Consider the following 17,622-nt stretch of genomic DNA (forward strand, 5'->3'; position numbering starts at 1 on the left):
CGCCTGGCTCTGCCTCCCGAGTGCTGGGATTAAAGGCGTGCGCCACCAACGCCCGGTGACAATTAACTTTTTTAATGCTGCATCTTAGACATCCAGATCATTGAATTCTGAGCCGTTGTCCTATAAAGGGAAAGAGTCAAATACTTAGATGTTTCATTCTTTGTCTAAAATATTGGCTTCTTTTTACTATATAGGGAAATAAGCTTGTAGGCAAGAATCCTAGTAATTCAAAGATTCTAAAAGTATTATAGAGCTCATGTCTTCATGTACGGGTAGAAGATACTTTGTCTTTGGGGCTGGTTCTTTAGAAATAGTTAAAATGGCTAGAATATGTAAGTGTTTTAAAGAACTACAAACATCTCACTTTGTCTTCAGTCATAAATGTGATATATATGAAAAATATACAAAGAAATAGCTGGCATCCTATTTCTAGACTTGAATATTAAAATAGTTTATTACTGCCCTGACTGGATTTAGAAGTCACTACAGAGTTGTGTATGCGTTTGTATTCTCTGCAGTTTATCCTGCAGTTTTTAGTCTGTGTCGCTGGAGACTTTTCCCCTGGGTGAGAATGATCTGTCTCACCGTCCCGTTTCGTCAACAGTAGACGCACTTTGCGCTGTGTGACGGATCCAAAGAGCCGTAGATGCAGTTCTCAGCTTCTCCTCTGTAGAGATCAGTTTGTGGTTTGTTTTATAGCTTTCACAGAAGGGAAGAGCTGCACTAATGAATACAGTGACCATCAGGCTGGGCCATTATGTCTCTCCTGCGCGTCATTTCCACAGAGCGCATGCCTGGCACTCACGGGCTCACAGTAATTACCTGTGGATTAAGAGTCTTTCCTTAGACTTTTCTAGTTTCCTACTTGTATCTTTTCAAATGTATGTGTATATTATGTGTGTGAGTGTGTCCACATGGTGTGAGTACACATGTATGTATAGGTGTGTGCATGTGGTTAATTCCATGTGTCTCCTTTGACCTCTCTCTACCCAAAATGTTGAGGAAGGGTCTGTCACTAAGCCCACACTCACTGTCTTAATAGTCTGACTGGCCAGCTTGTTTCGGGCGTGCCCTGTCCCCACCCCCTGTCCTCTGGGATTACAGGTGGGTGTCATGTCCACCCAGCATTTAGGTGAGTTCTGGGGTCTGAACTCTGGTTCTCACACTTGTGTGCCCAGCCTCTTGTCTTTCCTACAGACTTCATGATGTTCTCTCCTGTTTTCTAGGCAGTGAGTGGCTTCTTCAGGAGCAGATCCCATCTGGAGACATAGAGAGCATTTCCAGTCAACCCACAATCGCGCTGCGGATCCCCACCGAGTGCGTATCCCTTGAAGCTGTGGTTTCTGTCAGCGCGTTCCTCTACTACTGCAGTGCGGACAGCAGCGCTTGCATGATGAAGAGCATCTTGTTCAGGCAGCCTTTGCACATAGCCGATGCCCAGCCGGGCCGTGTAGCTGCTGTCGAGCTCACACATGTATTCTAGAGAGCAGCCAGGAGCCCTCACCACAGCCCACATCCATCCTCTGCCTGTCCTTTGGGGAAATGTCCTGAGCGTTCTAGAAACCCATTGCTCAGTTGTAACAACTGATACCAAAATAAAGCTGTGCTCCTTATTAACATTTTAATTCTAAACACATTTCTTCATTTTAGCTGTGTGCTAGACAGGTCATTGACCATCATTTGAACCCCGGTAGTGTAAACCTTGCTGCTCTTTGGCACAAGGCTGCAGTCCGTGCTCAGTCAGAGACTGTTGTCATTTGCAGTCAATACTAATAATACCAGGTGTTTTAAATAACCTCTTCTGCCTTTATCAGTAGCGGTCAGCCCAGTTCGTGTGTAAATTTCCTAGTGACTGGACAGGCCTACACTGTGTACCTTTATATAAGGCACCTCCATTTAGTGTCTAAGGTCTGTTTAAAGGCAGAACAAAGGTGTATTCAGTAGAAGCTTAGAAAGCACATGAGTGGTTACTTATTATCTCTTCTGTCTTTTTTCTCATCTGAGGTATTTTTAAAAGAGTTTTAATCTATTTTTACTATAAATTATTTGTTTTAACATGCCATTATTAATGCCTTATAACTTTATACAGAAAACAAAGAAACAAAGAATTTCTAAGGGCATGCAGACTTCTTTTTAACTATTTTTTTAATGAACATCTTCCAACCAGACAATGCCTGGCTCCCCAGAGACACGCTGCCTTTTGAGGTGGGGTTAGGCTGTGTTGCTGTGTATGATAGTTTGTTGTGAAGGTGGAACTTGATATAAGTGAGTACTATGTTATTTTGGAAATTCACATTTCAGTTCTAAGAGTCAAACACAGATTTATTGGCTTTGAGATTTTTGTTATTGTTTTGGTTCCCATATTTAGAATTTAAATTATGATCATTAATTCTGACATTTTGAAAAATCACATGTAAACCTTCAAATTGCCTATTATCAATGTACAATGTTTTAATGTGGTTGACAGGTATAGTTATCCTAATATACTTTCATTTAAAATATTAGGGCTGAAACACAGTGATTTGCTGATGCTGTTTTGGTATTTGTTTTCTTTAGCCTCATAAGAAACATCACTGAAAAGGGATACTGGAGGGGTTTGATTCTCATTGTTACTGTAATTATCCTAGATTATCATAACTATTGAAAATCCCACTTGTTTTAAAGCTGACTTGACGTATTTTTTATTTATTCAGGTTACAAGGTATCAGAATCATCAGTTGAGCCCCACATAGAAACTCAGTAGGGATCTGTAGACAGCCTGTATAGCATGCCTCCCTTCCTGCCACAGAAGTACCAGATAGGAAGTGGGATTATTTAAGTATCATTCCACACATTCATTGATTGATTTTTGAAGTAGTTTTGATAGGTAATATTTGCTTGTTTTATTATTAAGTTAGCTAAAAACTCTCTGAAGTAAGCACATTTAGATCATGACTTAATTAGTAACCTGAAAAAGCTACTTTTCAAGAGAAATGCCACTGGAAAAGGAAAGGAAAGGGATCTTGATTAGAGTTACACTAATTACTTCAGAAACCTTTGCTTCCAGAACCAGCCGCAGCACAGGATCTGCAGCTACAGTCTGTAGCCGATGTGCTGTGCTGTGCTGTGCTGTGGTGAGTGCACCTTAAGTGTCTTTCAGCCTCGTTTGATTTCTTGTGTTTCTCATTTCCAGTTGGACAGGATGAGAATATTTTGGCTCAGTTATTTCCTGTTTGAGGACATAAACAGTGTCACTCTCTAGAACAGAGTCTATACAGTTTAGTTAATGTAGAAATAATGGTAATTTATTTTTCACTCTAAAAACACAAGTATGTATTCTGTAGTTTCATGTACCTTAAAAATCCCTAAATCCTCTTGAGAATCCCTTGGCATTCTCTTTGTCTGGGCAGAGTCTAAGTTTAGTCTTCAGTGACTGAATGGTTCCTTGGTCTTCAAAATACAGAGCTTAACTTCTCCTTCTCACCCCTGCCTTTCCACACTGCTGTTTTTGCTAAAATATTGTTGGTCTTGGGTTCATGTAGATTTAGAAAACACACTGACAGTGCACATAGGTTCCTAGATTGATGGGTGACACAAATGTCACATAAGAAAACACTGGAAAGTTTAGTTTTAAAACGTCAGGATCTGCAGCGCCTCTTGTTTTCTCTGTAAGCTTTTTAATTGTTTCCTGGCCTGTCTACTCTGGGGCCCAGACCACTGAGATGATGGGTTTTGGCCAGTTTTTTTTTGTTTTTTTGTTTTGTTTTGTTTTTTTAAAGTTGGAAATTTGGGGAGAATAATGAAAATGTATAATTATAATTTTGCCACAGATTCAGAACTGACTATTAGTTTTTGTCTATCAACTGAAGAGACTTCAGCTTGGTTATTGCCTTTGGCAGAATGTTTAAGACCAGTCACCAAAGACTAGAGTTGTAACTCAGGAAGAGGATGTTTCTTTGGTCTGCAGAGACCCTGGTTCAGTCCTCAGGGGGCGGGGAAATGTTACCACAAGTGAAGTTTTGTAGTGCACAGTAACATGAAAGTATCTGCAGGGGACTGTATCAGTAATGCTTCTAAGTGAGTAAACTCCTGGTCTTTCATTTTAATTCTGCTTCTCTGTATGTGTCGACAGTCAGTACTTGAGGAAGAAATCTAATATTTTTCAAGAGAAATCTGAATTATAAGCACTAATGCAATAGTGTTTTTAAAGCCACTTACATTACAAAGATGGGGTGTTTTTAGGGTCCTTTCACTTACCAGTTTTCTTCAAAACTGTGAGTTGGTGAGGACAGGAATAATTATAGTGTTTCTGTTGTGTAGCACAGTGTGGTTGCAAGAGTGTGTGCTCTGTAGACGAGTCTAACCCTATAAAGCAGGGACTGCCTGGGCTTGCTGCCAGGATTCAGTGAAATGTTCACACGGCATTTAGCACGAAGTAATTTATGAACTGCTACTTATCAGTTTAGTTACTAATAATGACAATAATTTATGGCCACAGACACGTGCTTGACATTTTCTTCACAACTCCAGTTTCTAAAGCAAAACATTTCTCCATCATTTGTCACGTTAGTAGACCCAGTAGGACCTGTGTTCAGGAAGAAGAAGAAGAACATTTTCTGGTAGGACGTATTACTGTTTCACAATCACTATTGTTTGTAAAGAAGCACCTCCATGCTGTAGCGAAGGATTTAAAAAGCCCATCTGGAACTTTAACCAATACATTTGTTCCATAGAGAATCCAGACATGGCTGGAGACCTCACACACCCTTAGAACTTGTACAAGCATCCTCAGATTGCAACCCGAGCATGCTGGAGGCAGCAACCTGGGATGCTCTTCTCTGGGGTCTTCAGAGTGCCTTCACGTGTATTTCCTGGGGTGGGCTTCAGAACACCATACAGACTAGATAGGTGTGTGTGCTGTGCAGAGAAGGGAGCTGCTTTGGCCTGGTGATGGCCTGCCTGCAGGTCAGAAAGCTCCTGGGATAGAGCCCAGTGCCCAGAAGAGGACCTAGTACGCAGGGGTGCTGGGTATCCTTGACTGACTGGTGTGACTAGTGAGCAGCAAGCATGATTGAGGCTCCTACAAGGCGCAGAGTGGAGAACCTGCTGAAGGAGGAATGCTTCTGTATCCACTGCCTCAGGCCTCAGGACACGGGCAGAAGAATAGTTCCATTTGTTGAATTCTTTCCATCTGCTGGTACGTACCCAGCATCCTCGCAGCAGCCTTATGATGAAGCTGGGTCCTTCCTCCTTGGATTCAGGGCGATCAAGACCGTACACCTAGGAAGGGGCAGACCCTGGACAGTCGTCCTCCCCCCCACACACACCCCCACCCTCACCCGCACCTGCTATAGTGACTTAGACATGCATAGTTCACATACTTCATTCCTTTATGTAGTAACTCACCAATCCAGAGAATTCCAGGAGCCCTAGGAGTGAGTGGTTTTGAAATTCAAATAATGCCATTTAAATGACATGACTTTTCATGGGCTCTTACCACCTAGGCCTTGAAATGGTATATGTAATTGTTATTTTCCAGAGGGTTTTCTATGGCCCTCATTTCAGCCATATCCTCAGTTCTTCTAACAGGTGTGTGTACAGGAAAACCAGTTAGTTCCAGCAGGACTGTCCAAATGGCCTTGTCTTGAAGAACAGGGCTAGTGCAGACCCTGTGAAGTTCACTCCTGTTGGAGACAATGTGTTATGTGAGCAAAAGTGAGGTATAGAAGTATGAAGTCCTCTGCCTTCCTGCATCCTTAATGGTCCTGGTGTAGCCCTAGTGATTCAGAAGTTGGCATTGTGAGGCAGACTGCTGCGTGCCAGTGACGGCTTCTAATGGGCATCCCAATGCAGAGTGTTGTCACGTACAATGTGCAATAGCATGGTGGTGAAACATCCTGTGGTGCAGGAAGGAGATGGCTGCCTGGGTCTTAGATGCCATCCCTGCTTACCTTGACAGGGATGTAGCCACACACCTTAAGGCAGGCCGCAGTGCTAATCACCGAGATCTCTTCCACCTGTGTCACAGCGTAAGCGGAGACTTAGCAGTCACCCTGAGTCACTGTTTTACCCTGGCTTAATGAGGTTTGCTTTGCTCCCATTTCTTCGCAATAGGTAATAGAAAAAATGGTCATAAAGTTACAGGCTTTGGTAATTGAGCCACATGGCATTCTGTGGCTAATAAACCTTGGCTCCTCAATGTGGGGACTTGTAGACTGGTGCCTCAGCTCCCAGGTGGCTGCTGAGAGCACGCAGGCTGGCAGAGGACTAGGACACACGCTCTCCTGCAGGCGTTTCTAATCAGCCTTTGCCTTAGTGTGCCGCTTTGTTTAATCATTGCCAGAGGTCAGAGGTGAAAAGCTAAAACCCTAGATACCTGTGGAATGTGTGCCTGGGTGCAGTTACTCATTCTTGGTGTGTCCTTTCCTCCCCTGGCACAGCACTCCAGTGTGCCTGTGGACCTTCTGCTGTTGACAGCCTCCTACCCAAAGGAAACCCCTGCAAGCATCTTCAAGTCTACTTCCCCTGTGTGCACATCAGCCTTAGGTCAGAAATGAACACTAAGCCAGAAGCCTGTACCAAAAGTGTTCTGTGGCTGCCCTGCCCAAGAAGTGGACTTGAGCAAAATTGCTTTTTTTTAAATGTGAAATCTGAAGCTGTTCAGTGTAGATAAGCCCTTGGTATTCTTAGGGTATTTAGTTACAGCTTTCCATTTGAAATAAAACAAAAGGGGGGGGGGCAGTAAAGATCCTCTGCAATACAGACAGTTCAAAAAGAATTATTATTCTGTACCTAGTTTCATGAGAAAATATGTTGAGATAAATAAGACCATAAAGGGAAAAATACACAAGTCCCTAACATAGCATCGAACTATCTTCTATTTTAAAAATTTATTATCTTTCTTTCTAGTTCCACCAGAAACACAAGGTAGTTTTGTTTGCATAGAGTTGGGATGTATTGATGTGTGCCTGTGATGTCATCATCGCAGTTTATCTGCTCAAAACTAAGCCAGTGCCCCCTCAGCACTTGACTTCCACCCTCAGAAACTGACAGTTTCAGGAGAGCCTTTGCTGAGGAGCCAGGGTTCCACAGAGAGCTGGGAATGGGGAGTTGTGATGATTGTTTTTCTAGGATTCCTAGTAATGTCTCAGTTTTCAAAGGCAGAGAACCGGCCTGTGTGACTTCCCATGCTTTGGAGTAAAGCTTCCTAGTTGTACCTGGGTTGACGGTGTAGTTTTCGATCCCTCTGGAGGAGTGTGTGGGGAGTCAGTCCAGATTCTGTGACAGTCATTCCTTCAGGCTTGCTGTGTAATCACGATTGACATTTGTCTGTCATGTAAGAGACTCTTCCCATCTTGTGTGCATAATTGTAATTTCATTTGTGAGACTAGAGGTGGTCTGCTGTGACAACTTCATGCCTAACCAGTACAAGTTCAGATGCTGATATTTCTAGACATTGTTTAGTCCTGAAAGAATTCACTTGCTGTGCATTTTTAAGTGTTCAATGTAGATGGATTAATATATTTTTATGCAACTGTGTATTTTACATTTATTTGTAGACCAAACTCCAGTGGATTTTAAAATATGTTGTTTAGGTGGAATGAGAACTTGATGGCCTTCATTAATTCAAATGAAGTGTGATGCCTAGGGTCCTGGGAAGCGGGAGTGTGTTCCTAATATGCAGTGTGATTCCTGAGGTCCTGGGAAGCAGGAGTGTGTTCCTACTGTACAGTGTGATTCCTGGGGTCCTGGGAAGCAGGGGTATGTTCCTACTGTACAGTGTGATTCCTGGGGTCCTGGGAAGCAGGAGTGTGTTCCTACTGTACAGTGTGATTCCTGGGGTCCTGGGAAGCAGGAGTGTGTTCCTACTGTACAATGTGATTCCTGGGGTCCTGGGAAATAAGGGTGTGTTCCTACTGTACAATGTGATTCCTGGGGTTCTGGGAAGCAAGGGTGTGTTTCTACTGTACAGTGTGATCCCTGGAGTCCTGGGAAGCGGGGGTATTCTACTATACATGGAAACTTAACCTCTTTTCCAAAGCGTTGTACTCCTTTTCATGAAATAGATTAAATATATTCTCTCTAAAGTTGTGTTTCTGTCCTTAATATGTTGTGTGTTTTAAGTATATCACTAATTTTACTACTTAGGAACCTGTAAACTGGACTGGAGAAATAGCTTAGAGTTTGGATCTCTGCACCCACATAACAGCTGAGCTGATGTGGATGACAGAGGAAATCAGGATCCTCTCTTGGAATTCTTATTTTCATTATTCAGAGAATTGATGAATGGATTCAAATGGAAGCAGAAGGACAGTTTTATTAGAGTTTGAAAGAGAACCCCAGGGCAGGTGAGCTGTGAATCCCAGCAGCTTCCTGGAAGAGGATAAAAGAGAGAAGGAAAAAGCCATTGAAGTTCGAATGGAAAGTAGACACATGGAGGGAAGGGAAGCCATAGAGGAGTAAGGAAGTGCTTGGGCAAGTGTGAAGGGAGGCACGCTTAGGAAGGAGAAGAGAGAAGCAGGCAGACTTTTGACTTTGGTGTGCCTCTTGAGCTGCTGCAGAGGGGGACAAAGATTCTGGGAAGGGAAACCTGCAGCATCTCATTAAAGAGCTAATTATTCCGCCCATCTCTTTAGCATGGCTTAAGATGAACCACCTTCCTGAGGGTGGTCCCTTAGTCAAAGTGATTGAACCAGCCCAACTGGAATATTAGGTCTCTGTTGGGGTTCAAGAGTTCATTCTCTCTTTTAAAAAATATATATATATTTATTTTCATTTTATGTGCATTGGCATTTTGCCTGCATGTATAGCTGTGTGAGGGTGCCAGATCTTGGAGTCAGAGACAGCTGTGAGCTGCCATGTGGGTGCTGGGATTTGAACCTGGGTCCTCTAGGACAGCAGCCGGTGCTCTTAACTACTGAGCCATCTCTCAGGAATTTTTTTCTACATGGTAACCTGCTGGTAATCCCGGAGGCAGAGATAGAGGATCAATTGCACAAGCAGCTAGAAGCTACTGAATTGGGGTGTACTAGTTCAGGGGACCCTGCCTCAGTAAGTAAAGTAGAGAGCAATTAAGGAAGACAACTGATGTGTTAGTGTTCCATTGCTGTGAAGAGACACCATGACCACAGTAACTCTTATAAAGGAAAGCATTTCATTGGGGCAGGCTCATAGTTTCAGAGGTTTAATCCGTTGTCGTCATGGTGGAGAGCATGACTGTATACTGGCAGGTGTGGTGCTGGAGCAGTAGTTGAGAGTTCTATATTCAGATCCATAGGCAGCAGGAAGACAGACACTGAGCCTGACTTGGGCATTTGAAACCTCAAACCTGCCTCCAGTGACACACCTCCTCCAGCAAGGCCACACCTCCTAATCCTTCTCAAGTAGTGTCATTCCCTGATGACTAAGATTCAAATATGTGAGTCTGTGGGGGCCATTCTTCTATAAACCACCACATCCAACATCCATCTGTGTCATCCAAACACAGGCACAGATGTGTGTCCACACACATACACGTGCAGAAAAAGTAAAAAGCCTGTAAGATATGATTTATTTGAACCTTGGAGAGTATCAAGAAGATACTAAGTTTTAAAAAGCTAAAAGTAAATATTTGAAGAGTTATTTTATGTGTTTGTGTGTTGTACCTACATGATGTATGTATACAATGTGCATCCAGTGGCTACAAAAGGCCAGCAGAGGGTTCCTGATTCCCTGGAACTGTGGTTACAGTTCTGAGCTGCTGCCATATAGTTGCTGTGAACCAAACCCACGTCTTGGGGAAGAGCAATTGCTCTTAACCACTGAGAATGTTTCCAGCCACTGTAAGCAAATATTTAATAATCAAGTCATTGAGTTATAATGGCAGATTTTTATACACTGAACTGAGAAAGGGATCTAGTCACTAAATGATGCTGGAGCACTTGGGGTGTGGGGGAGTTTGAGCTCTACCTAAACTGTGTGTAAGAATTTGAAAGGAATTAATGACTTTAAAGGAATTGCCAAAGGACAGAAGATAAGGAATATAGTTAGGATGAAGAATGACATTACTGAAAATTACCTACACTCAAAAGCAGTGATTGGGAAGATTGGTGTGTATGGCCATTGTGAGCATCTGTATAACAGAAGTGAACAGAAATGGAAAGTCCAGTGTAATTTTACTCTTCTGTTGCATTGATAAAACACCGTGATTGAGGCAACTATCGGAAGGAAGGGTTTATTTGGGATTATGATTCCATGGTGCTAAGAGTCCATTGTGGCTAGGAGGCATAGCAGCCAGAGCAGAAAGCTGGAGCTCACACTCTAATACGTAAACACGAGGCAGAAAAAGCAAACAGTAAGGGAGGCAAGACGAAACTATTCAAAGCCTCTGGCAGTGACCGACTTCCTCCAGCAAGCTTCCACCTCCCAAAGAGCGCCACCTGCTGGAGACCACGTGCTCGATTATCTGAGCCCATGGGAACATCCTCATTCAAACCACAATGTCAAAGAATGAAAACTCAAAACATGAGAGAGACAGAGACTATTGTGTATGTGAAACACAATTATAAATTGTAAATATACCAGTTGGAAAATTATCAGGGGACATCAGCATGCAATTGCTAGGAATTTGCAGGAATGAAATGATGTTCCCTCAGGAGTTAAGATCATTAGGCTGCTTAGTGAGCCTGTTCAGAGCAAAACGGCTCATTACCTCAACCAGGTACACAGGTATGCCCAGCCACAGAAGCTGCATTTGAACAGTAATCCATTCCCACAGAAATTGGGGGACGTGCCGGACCACACATCCAGAGGTCCCACCAGTTAGGCCAGTATTGGCCAGGTGCATGAGGACCAGTGGGTCCTCGAGCTCTCCACCCCTGTCCTGTCAAAACTGAATCCTTGACCTTCCATCACAAGATGTCATTTCATTGTGGTGCAGCTTTGTGTTGCTGTGACCACCAGCAAAACTGAGTAATTTTTTTTTTTTTTTTTTGAGATAGGGTCTCCACTATGGAACCCAGTGTGACCTAGAGCTCAATAATCCTTCTGTCCCAGACAGAACGATACAGTAGTTCACTTGTAGAAACTGATTCAGTAGAATGCTTGAGTACATACACAAAAATGTGTTAGCATGTAAAAAAAGAGAAAAAAAAAACAACAAATGTAACCAGCCTATAATACCCATCAGCAGTGAAATACTAAGCAACAGCTCATCCATTCACTGGACTGCAGCAGCCATTAAGAATAATTATGGGTATGTGTTTGTGCTCACATTCAAACAACGTGTTTCAGAATACATAAAAAATCCCATTTTTACTTTTTAAAACCAGCCATGCATGTGCACATGCACATTCATAAACAGGCCTTGCTTTGCCGCTATGAAAGACTATAGAAGTGATTGTTCAAGCCAGGAGTCAGTGTACACCAGAATTCCTCAATGGTGGGAGGCCAGTGCTGTGGGATGTTCTGTATGTTAAATGTGTTGCTCTGATCGGTTAATAAATAAAACACTGATTGGCCAGTAGCCAGGCAGGAAGTATAGGTGGGACAAGCAGAGAGGAGAATTCTGGGAAGTGGAAGGCTGAGTCAGAGAGACGCTGCCAGCCGCTGCCATGAGTACCAACATGTAAGATACTGGTAAGCCACAAGCCATGTGGCAAGGTATAGATTTATAGAAATGGGTTAATTTAAGATAGAAGAACTAGATAACAAGAAGCCTGCCACAGACATACAGTTTGTAAGCAATACAAGTCTCTGTGTGTTTACTTGGTTGGGTCTGAGCAACTACGGGACTGGTGGGTGAGAGAGATTTGTTCTGACTGTGGGCCAGGCAGGACTGGGGAAAACTCCATCTACAGGCCAGGGTATAATAACCACAAGACTAAGGCCATACAGCCAGCCTTGGTGAAATAGTGAAACTGCTTAAACAGCACAGTGGCCAGGCAACCTGAAGTACAAAGAACCCCCGTACTCTGTGGGGACTGATCGTTCTGTGACCTCTGTTACCGGGGCTTTTCTCTGCAGTGATTGACATTGGCCACTGCGCTCTTCTGATTCACCGTTTTTGTGAGCTGTCATGGGGCATTGTCACTGTGAAATGGGCAACGCAGCTACACACATTGCTATCTGCAAGGAAAATGAGTCAAAGATGGAGTGACTAGTCACTAGCAAAGTTTGAAAGAAGTGATGTCACTGGGTTCTGACTGCGGTCCCACATGTTACAGGGCAGTTTGTGGACAACAGTCAAGTTTGTGACTACGGTTTGGACTGTGTTCTTAGAAACTGGTATAATTTACACCATAGAAGCTGATTTGTGCCTATCAGAATTGTTCAAAGAAGGGGTACCTGCAAAGACAGATAGATGTGAGGAAATACACACACACACACTCAAGTGTTTATGAACAGGAAAACCAGAAAGGTGTCAGGGCACAGACTACTAAATGCAAGCAGCGAGTGCGGAGGAACTAATCCTTGCTGCCCTGTGGGTTTCTGTGTGGCTTGCAGCACAAAGTAGAGTAAGAAATGCTGTTTCCCTGCAGTCACATGACTCACCTGTGCTCCTGGGGAAAAACCAGAAGTGATGGAGGAATGATGTGAGAAGCCTCAGGAGCCAGGACTCGTTGTGGAGAGAACCAGCCTTGTAATGGGTGTGTGCAGAAAATGTGAAATGAGTCTCGACCTGTGGCCTCCACAGCGTATGGCCACATCACAAAAGGATGGCCCTGAGCCATTCTCTGTCTCCAACAGCCAGCTTCCGGTCTGAACAGCTGGATTTATGACAGATTAGTGCTGCCCAGAATTATTTTATGATTAGACAGGAAGAGTGATTAAGAACTGAGAAGGCTCAAAACACTGATTTTCTGACAGTGAATGTCTTCAGCCTGTTGTAGTTGGTCCAGGGATTTACCCACCAGGTGGGAAGTGAAACCAGTCAACCTCAGGTTCTGAACCATTAGAACGGAGTGCTATGGAATACATACGGACAAGCCTGTTTAATTCCAAAAGAGCAATTTGTTGTTTATGCCTTAAGCCTTTGTAAGATAGTATTTTTATTGTATTTGTATATATGTAGTATGCATGTGTGAGTGCACTGTGAGGTTGTATGGGTGTGTAGGAGCACATCCACATTGTGTATGGGGGTCGTACATTGTGCATGTGTGGGAGTATGTGGAGGCCAGAGGTTGACGGAGGTGTCTTCCGTAATCACACTCTTCTTACAAGTAGAATCTCCCTGGGTAGCACTTGGCATTAGCTAGTGTAGCTAATCAGCTTGCTGTGAGCAAGCCTCTGCCTCCCGGGTGCTGGAATTGCAGACCAGCCACCATACCCAGTGACATTCGTGTGAGTACTGGGCATCAGAACTCCAGGCTTCATGCTTACACAGTAATTATTTTACCCAGTAAGCTGTCTCCCAAGCCCAAGACACCATTTTTCAGAATGAGATACCCATTGCAAACCAACTCAAGTATTACTCTTAGGCTTTTAATAGGACTCAGAATTATTTTAAGTATGTTTTGTTAACAAAGGGAAGCCTTGTTATTATAGGTAATTTTGTAGAATCCCAACCGAATTTATGTCGTATGTAATATATGTGTATATAAGTATATATTAGTCAGAAGGATTTTAGGAAATGAGGCATCCACTCTTCTCCCTTTATTTTCTTTATGAATAATCCATAAAAATATTGAAATATCTTTATGTACAAAAGACTTTAACCAGGGTAGTTTAAAAGTTTGCTGTAATGAAATGTTGGGGGAAAAAGTATATAGTTTCCAACATATAATGATGTTATCTAAAGATTTGTGACCTCAATCTTTTTTTTTTCTTTTTTTAAAAATTATTTTATAATACTATTCAGTTCTAACAGCCACAGATTCCCTTGTTCTCCCCCTTCCTGCCTCCCTCCCCGTCCCCCCAGCTCACTCCCCATTCCCACCTCCTCCAGAGCAAGGCCTCCCCTGAGGACTGAGATTGACCTGATAGACTCAGTCCAGGCAGGTCCAGTCCCCTCCTCCCAGATTGAGCCAAGCGTCCCTGCACAAGTCCCAGGTTTCAAACAGCTAACTCATGCTGTTTGGACCTGGTATCACTGCCTAGTTGCCTCCCAAACAGATCAAGCCAATCAACTGTCTCACCTATTCAGAGGGCCTGATCCAGTTGGGGGCCCTCCAGCCTTTGGTTCACAGTTCATGTGTTTCCATTCATTTGGCTATTTGTTGTGACCTCAATCTTAACAATTTCCAAAGAATATATTACTCACTATATTTTGTTTGTTTTTGTTTTAATCAAGGCACAGGGATGCATCTAGTTCTTTGTCATATTCTTCGCTGGTTGCTTACCTGGTCAGTAGTTAAGAGGAAGACTTAGCCAGCAGGCTCGTAGAGTAACAGGCAACTGTGTTTTCAGGCTCCTCCTCAATCTGCCTCTTTGTGTTAAACAGCAGTAGCAGCACCCAGAGGCCAGGGGCAGGCTAATTGTTTTCCAAGAAGGACGATGCCCGTAGAGTAAACAAAGGGAGTGCTTCATGTCCATCTTAAACCAGTTTAATAAAACTAAGATGAGAGAGGTCACTTCACGGAGTGTCACTTTGCTGTTCATCGACGTTCTTTAAGGGCTTCAGACACAGTTTGGCAGAAATGTGCTCACCTAGCCTGTGCAGGCCCTAGGTTCAATCCCAGCACCACAGAAGCAAAGCACTCTAGAGTCAACTTCTGTTTCTCTAGGGTTTAGTTTGTGAGTTTGAAGATGCCTCCATGACTCTTAAAGCATGCTCCTATCTCTATTGTGATGGACACACGAATTACGTGCATGCTATGTGGTTACTTTACATGTGTGTAAATGTATGTATGCAGGTATGTATAATTTGCATGTGTTGCAATTTCTGATTTCCTGTTTTTGCTTGCAGTCAAATTCAGTCAGTCTAAGAGTGTCAGTTTATTAAATAGCTCTATCCAATCAAACTTTGCAAATGACAATTTTAAAAGTATTGTGAGTTATTTTAACTTCAGTCTTAAGAGAAGTGAGTGGGTAGCATTACTGTGTGGTGTGTTGGGGGTTCCTTCCCTTATTGAAGGAGTCACTGAATTGCCACAGCGGGGGTCCCTGAGGAAGGCTGAGTTCTGTGATCCTGCCAACACGTGAGAAGCACCCATTTCCCCTAGTGCTTGTGACCTGGATTTGAAAAGAATCACCCACTGAGGAATTTCTCTCTGTGTAAATTGAAATTGTTCTATATTTAGCATTTCATATGAAATGTCACCTCAACCAAATCCCTTATTAGAATACATGAGATAAGAAGAATAAATATTTAGAGTGTAGTTTATCTCCCCATCCTGGAAATGGAAAGACAATGGCTTAGTCATGTTCAGGAAGCAGACACGACCTCGGAATCCCAAGTATTGCCAGGGGCTGATGCAGCTGGTGGCTTTGCCATCAGCCCTGCAGAAAGTCAGGGAGGGAGAAACAACTGCTTCTGTCTTTTCAACCTCAAGGAAGAGCTGAGTGATGCCCACACGGCCGGCCACCTTTTTGCTTTTCTTGCATCTCAGTGTCAGCAGCTTTCAGGCACTCTTGCTGTAGACTAGGGTTGGGTATGAACATACATTTCTGAAGTTATTTAAGGAATTTGCATTAGCAAAGGTCTCTGTCAGATTCTACTAAGGTTGTGTTACTGTGAGGTTAGCCCTACAAAGACAAGGGTCTATTCTGCTTTGAAGGCTGTTCTGGAAACTTCTGGATAAGTGTTTAACAAGCCTTCCAGGAGACTGTTCCTTAGCCGTAATCCATATGCTTTACCCTGTATTGGACGCATTTCATTGGTTTATTGTTCAAGGAACATGTATGCTAGGTCTTTCTGACCTTAGTTAGCCATGTGCTCAAGGTTGGTCATTTTCAGCACCTCTAATAGGAATCCCCCATGTGCATGCCCACTGTGCCAACTTTCTGGTCCCCTTTCCAGCCCTTCCCAATCTGTTCACAACACCTGAAGTTGGAAAGCCAAGAGTTAAACAGAACCTTTTGTAGAAAAGATCAACCATGTTGGAAGTAAAGGTGTGCCTCCTGAACGAGGCGCAAGGGTCTCCGAGGTCCCCCTTTCTAGTGAATAACCATAGCTATTGAAAATTATTTTTAAGTAACCATTTAAAGTCTCTAGAAATGGTTCCAAGGAAATATAGCAAACAGAACATGAATTGGTTCAAGAAAACCTACTAGATTTCAATGCCTGAGTGACTGTCAACTTGCAGCCATGACCCACTCCTCCTTCTGTGGCCCGGTTGAGTATATTGGAAGTTCCACTCCAGGTGTGGCCATGAAGATGGGATTCCCACCCCCAGTTCCAAGTAAAGAGCTAGTTCCTCAAGAGGACCAGACCACCAGTATTCTCATCCCATACACATCTACAGAGGATAAGCATTCCCACATGCTTCTCACCCCACATCATGCTTCATGTGTTATAATCAGCCCATGTGACCTTCACAATCAGGTTTACAGTTGAGGGTACACTCTGGGAGCTATACATTCACTGGTTCAGTAAGTGTGCTGTCTGCCGTCGTGGTTTCACAGAACGTCACTGTCCTGAATTCCTCTGCACTACACCTAGCCATCCCAGTCCTCACTAGTTCCTGGAACCATTGAGTTTTACACTGTGTCATGGTTTTGCTTCTTGCTTTTTCCAGAATGCTGAACAGAATTATACAGTCCGGAGTCCTTTTTTAAGTTGGCTTCCTGAGCATAGCTTGCATTCCCGCTTCCCCCAAAGCTTTTCATGGCTACGGCTCATCCTGTTACCCAGATGTGCCACGGTTTAGCTACTCATTCACTTCTCCCGGCATGAAACTGTTCCCCTGAGAATTGGACCCCATTTTCAAGTGTGCTCTTTCTGAAGTAGACCTCCGTCCCACCAGTGAGGGTGGACAGAAGAGAGCGGCCACTTCTCTGTCACACTTGCCAGTGAGCTAGTCTTCACAGCAGATGAGAAATGCTGAGGTCTCACCCCTCTGGGGTTGGGAAGGATACCCAGTGTTCCCGGCAGCAGCAGGCTAACGTGGAGTCTGCCTCACTGGCCTGTGGGGTGAAGGACAGAGAATACCACCTTTTAACTGAATTTTAAAGAACTTCTTAAAACACTTGTGATATGAGGCAGGTGGATCTCTGTGAGTTCAAGGCCAGCCTGGTCTACTTTGTGAATTCCAGGCCAGTCAGGGCTGCAGAGGGACACTTTGTCTCAAAGCAAAAGAAAAGGGAAAAAATGCTATGGTTTGAAATGTTTGTCTAAAGTCTAGTGCATCCCTAGTGCTGGGTGTGACATTGCCCCAGCTGAGGCTAGAAGGCTGCATCGAGTTCAAGGCCAGACTGCAGGGCATAAAGCATGTTAGACCAGCCTGGGGTACATAATGAGACCCTGTCTCAAAAACACAAACAGCACCCCAAAATCATACAGGTGTCTCAATGACAACCACTGTTATTACTAGTGGGTTTTCCATCATATTCTCTACGCAATAATTTCTTGTGTTAGACATCGTGACTTTTGAGTAAGACCTGCATTCTATTTCCAGTGCAGAGAGAGCTTGGGGCTTTATTAAGCATCCTGAATTCACTTATTAATTCTAGCATTTTTGGTAGAGTCTTAGTGTTTTCTATATATAAGATCATACCATCTGCAGA

At 43.4% G+C, this 17,622-nt stretch overlaps 2 protein-coding genes across 2 annotated transcripts in view; one reads left to right on the plus strand and one right to left on the minus strand.

The window, feature by feature from the left end:
* The window catches only part of Nhlrc2 (NHL repeat containing 2), a 58,369-nt gene extending 50,303 nt beyond the window's left edge, over nucleotides 1-8,066 (plus strand). The window contains exon 11 of the mRNA XM_006978437.4: nucleotides 1,227-8,066. Within this exon, the coding sequence (XP_006978499.1) occupies nucleotides 1,227-1,483 (257 nt within the window). The 3' untranslated portion in view covers nucleotides 1,484-8,066. The remainder of the gene's footprint in view (nucleotides 1-1,226) is intronic.
* The window catches only part of Nrap (nebulin related anchoring protein), a 358,082-nt gene that overhangs the window by 297,268 nt on the left and 43,192 nt on the right, over nucleotides 1-17,622 (minus strand). The gene's annotated exons all lie outside the window — the stretch shown is intronic.

Source organism: Peromyscus maniculatus, chromosome 1, assembly GCF_049852395.1.
Source record: "Peromyscus maniculatus bairdii isolate BWxNUB_F1_BW_parent chromosome 1, HU_Pman_BW_mat_3.1, whole genome shotgun sequence".
Classification (NCBI taxonomy): domain Eukaryota; kingdom Metazoa; phylum Chordata; class Mammalia; order Rodentia; family Cricetidae; genus Peromyscus; species Peromyscus maniculatus.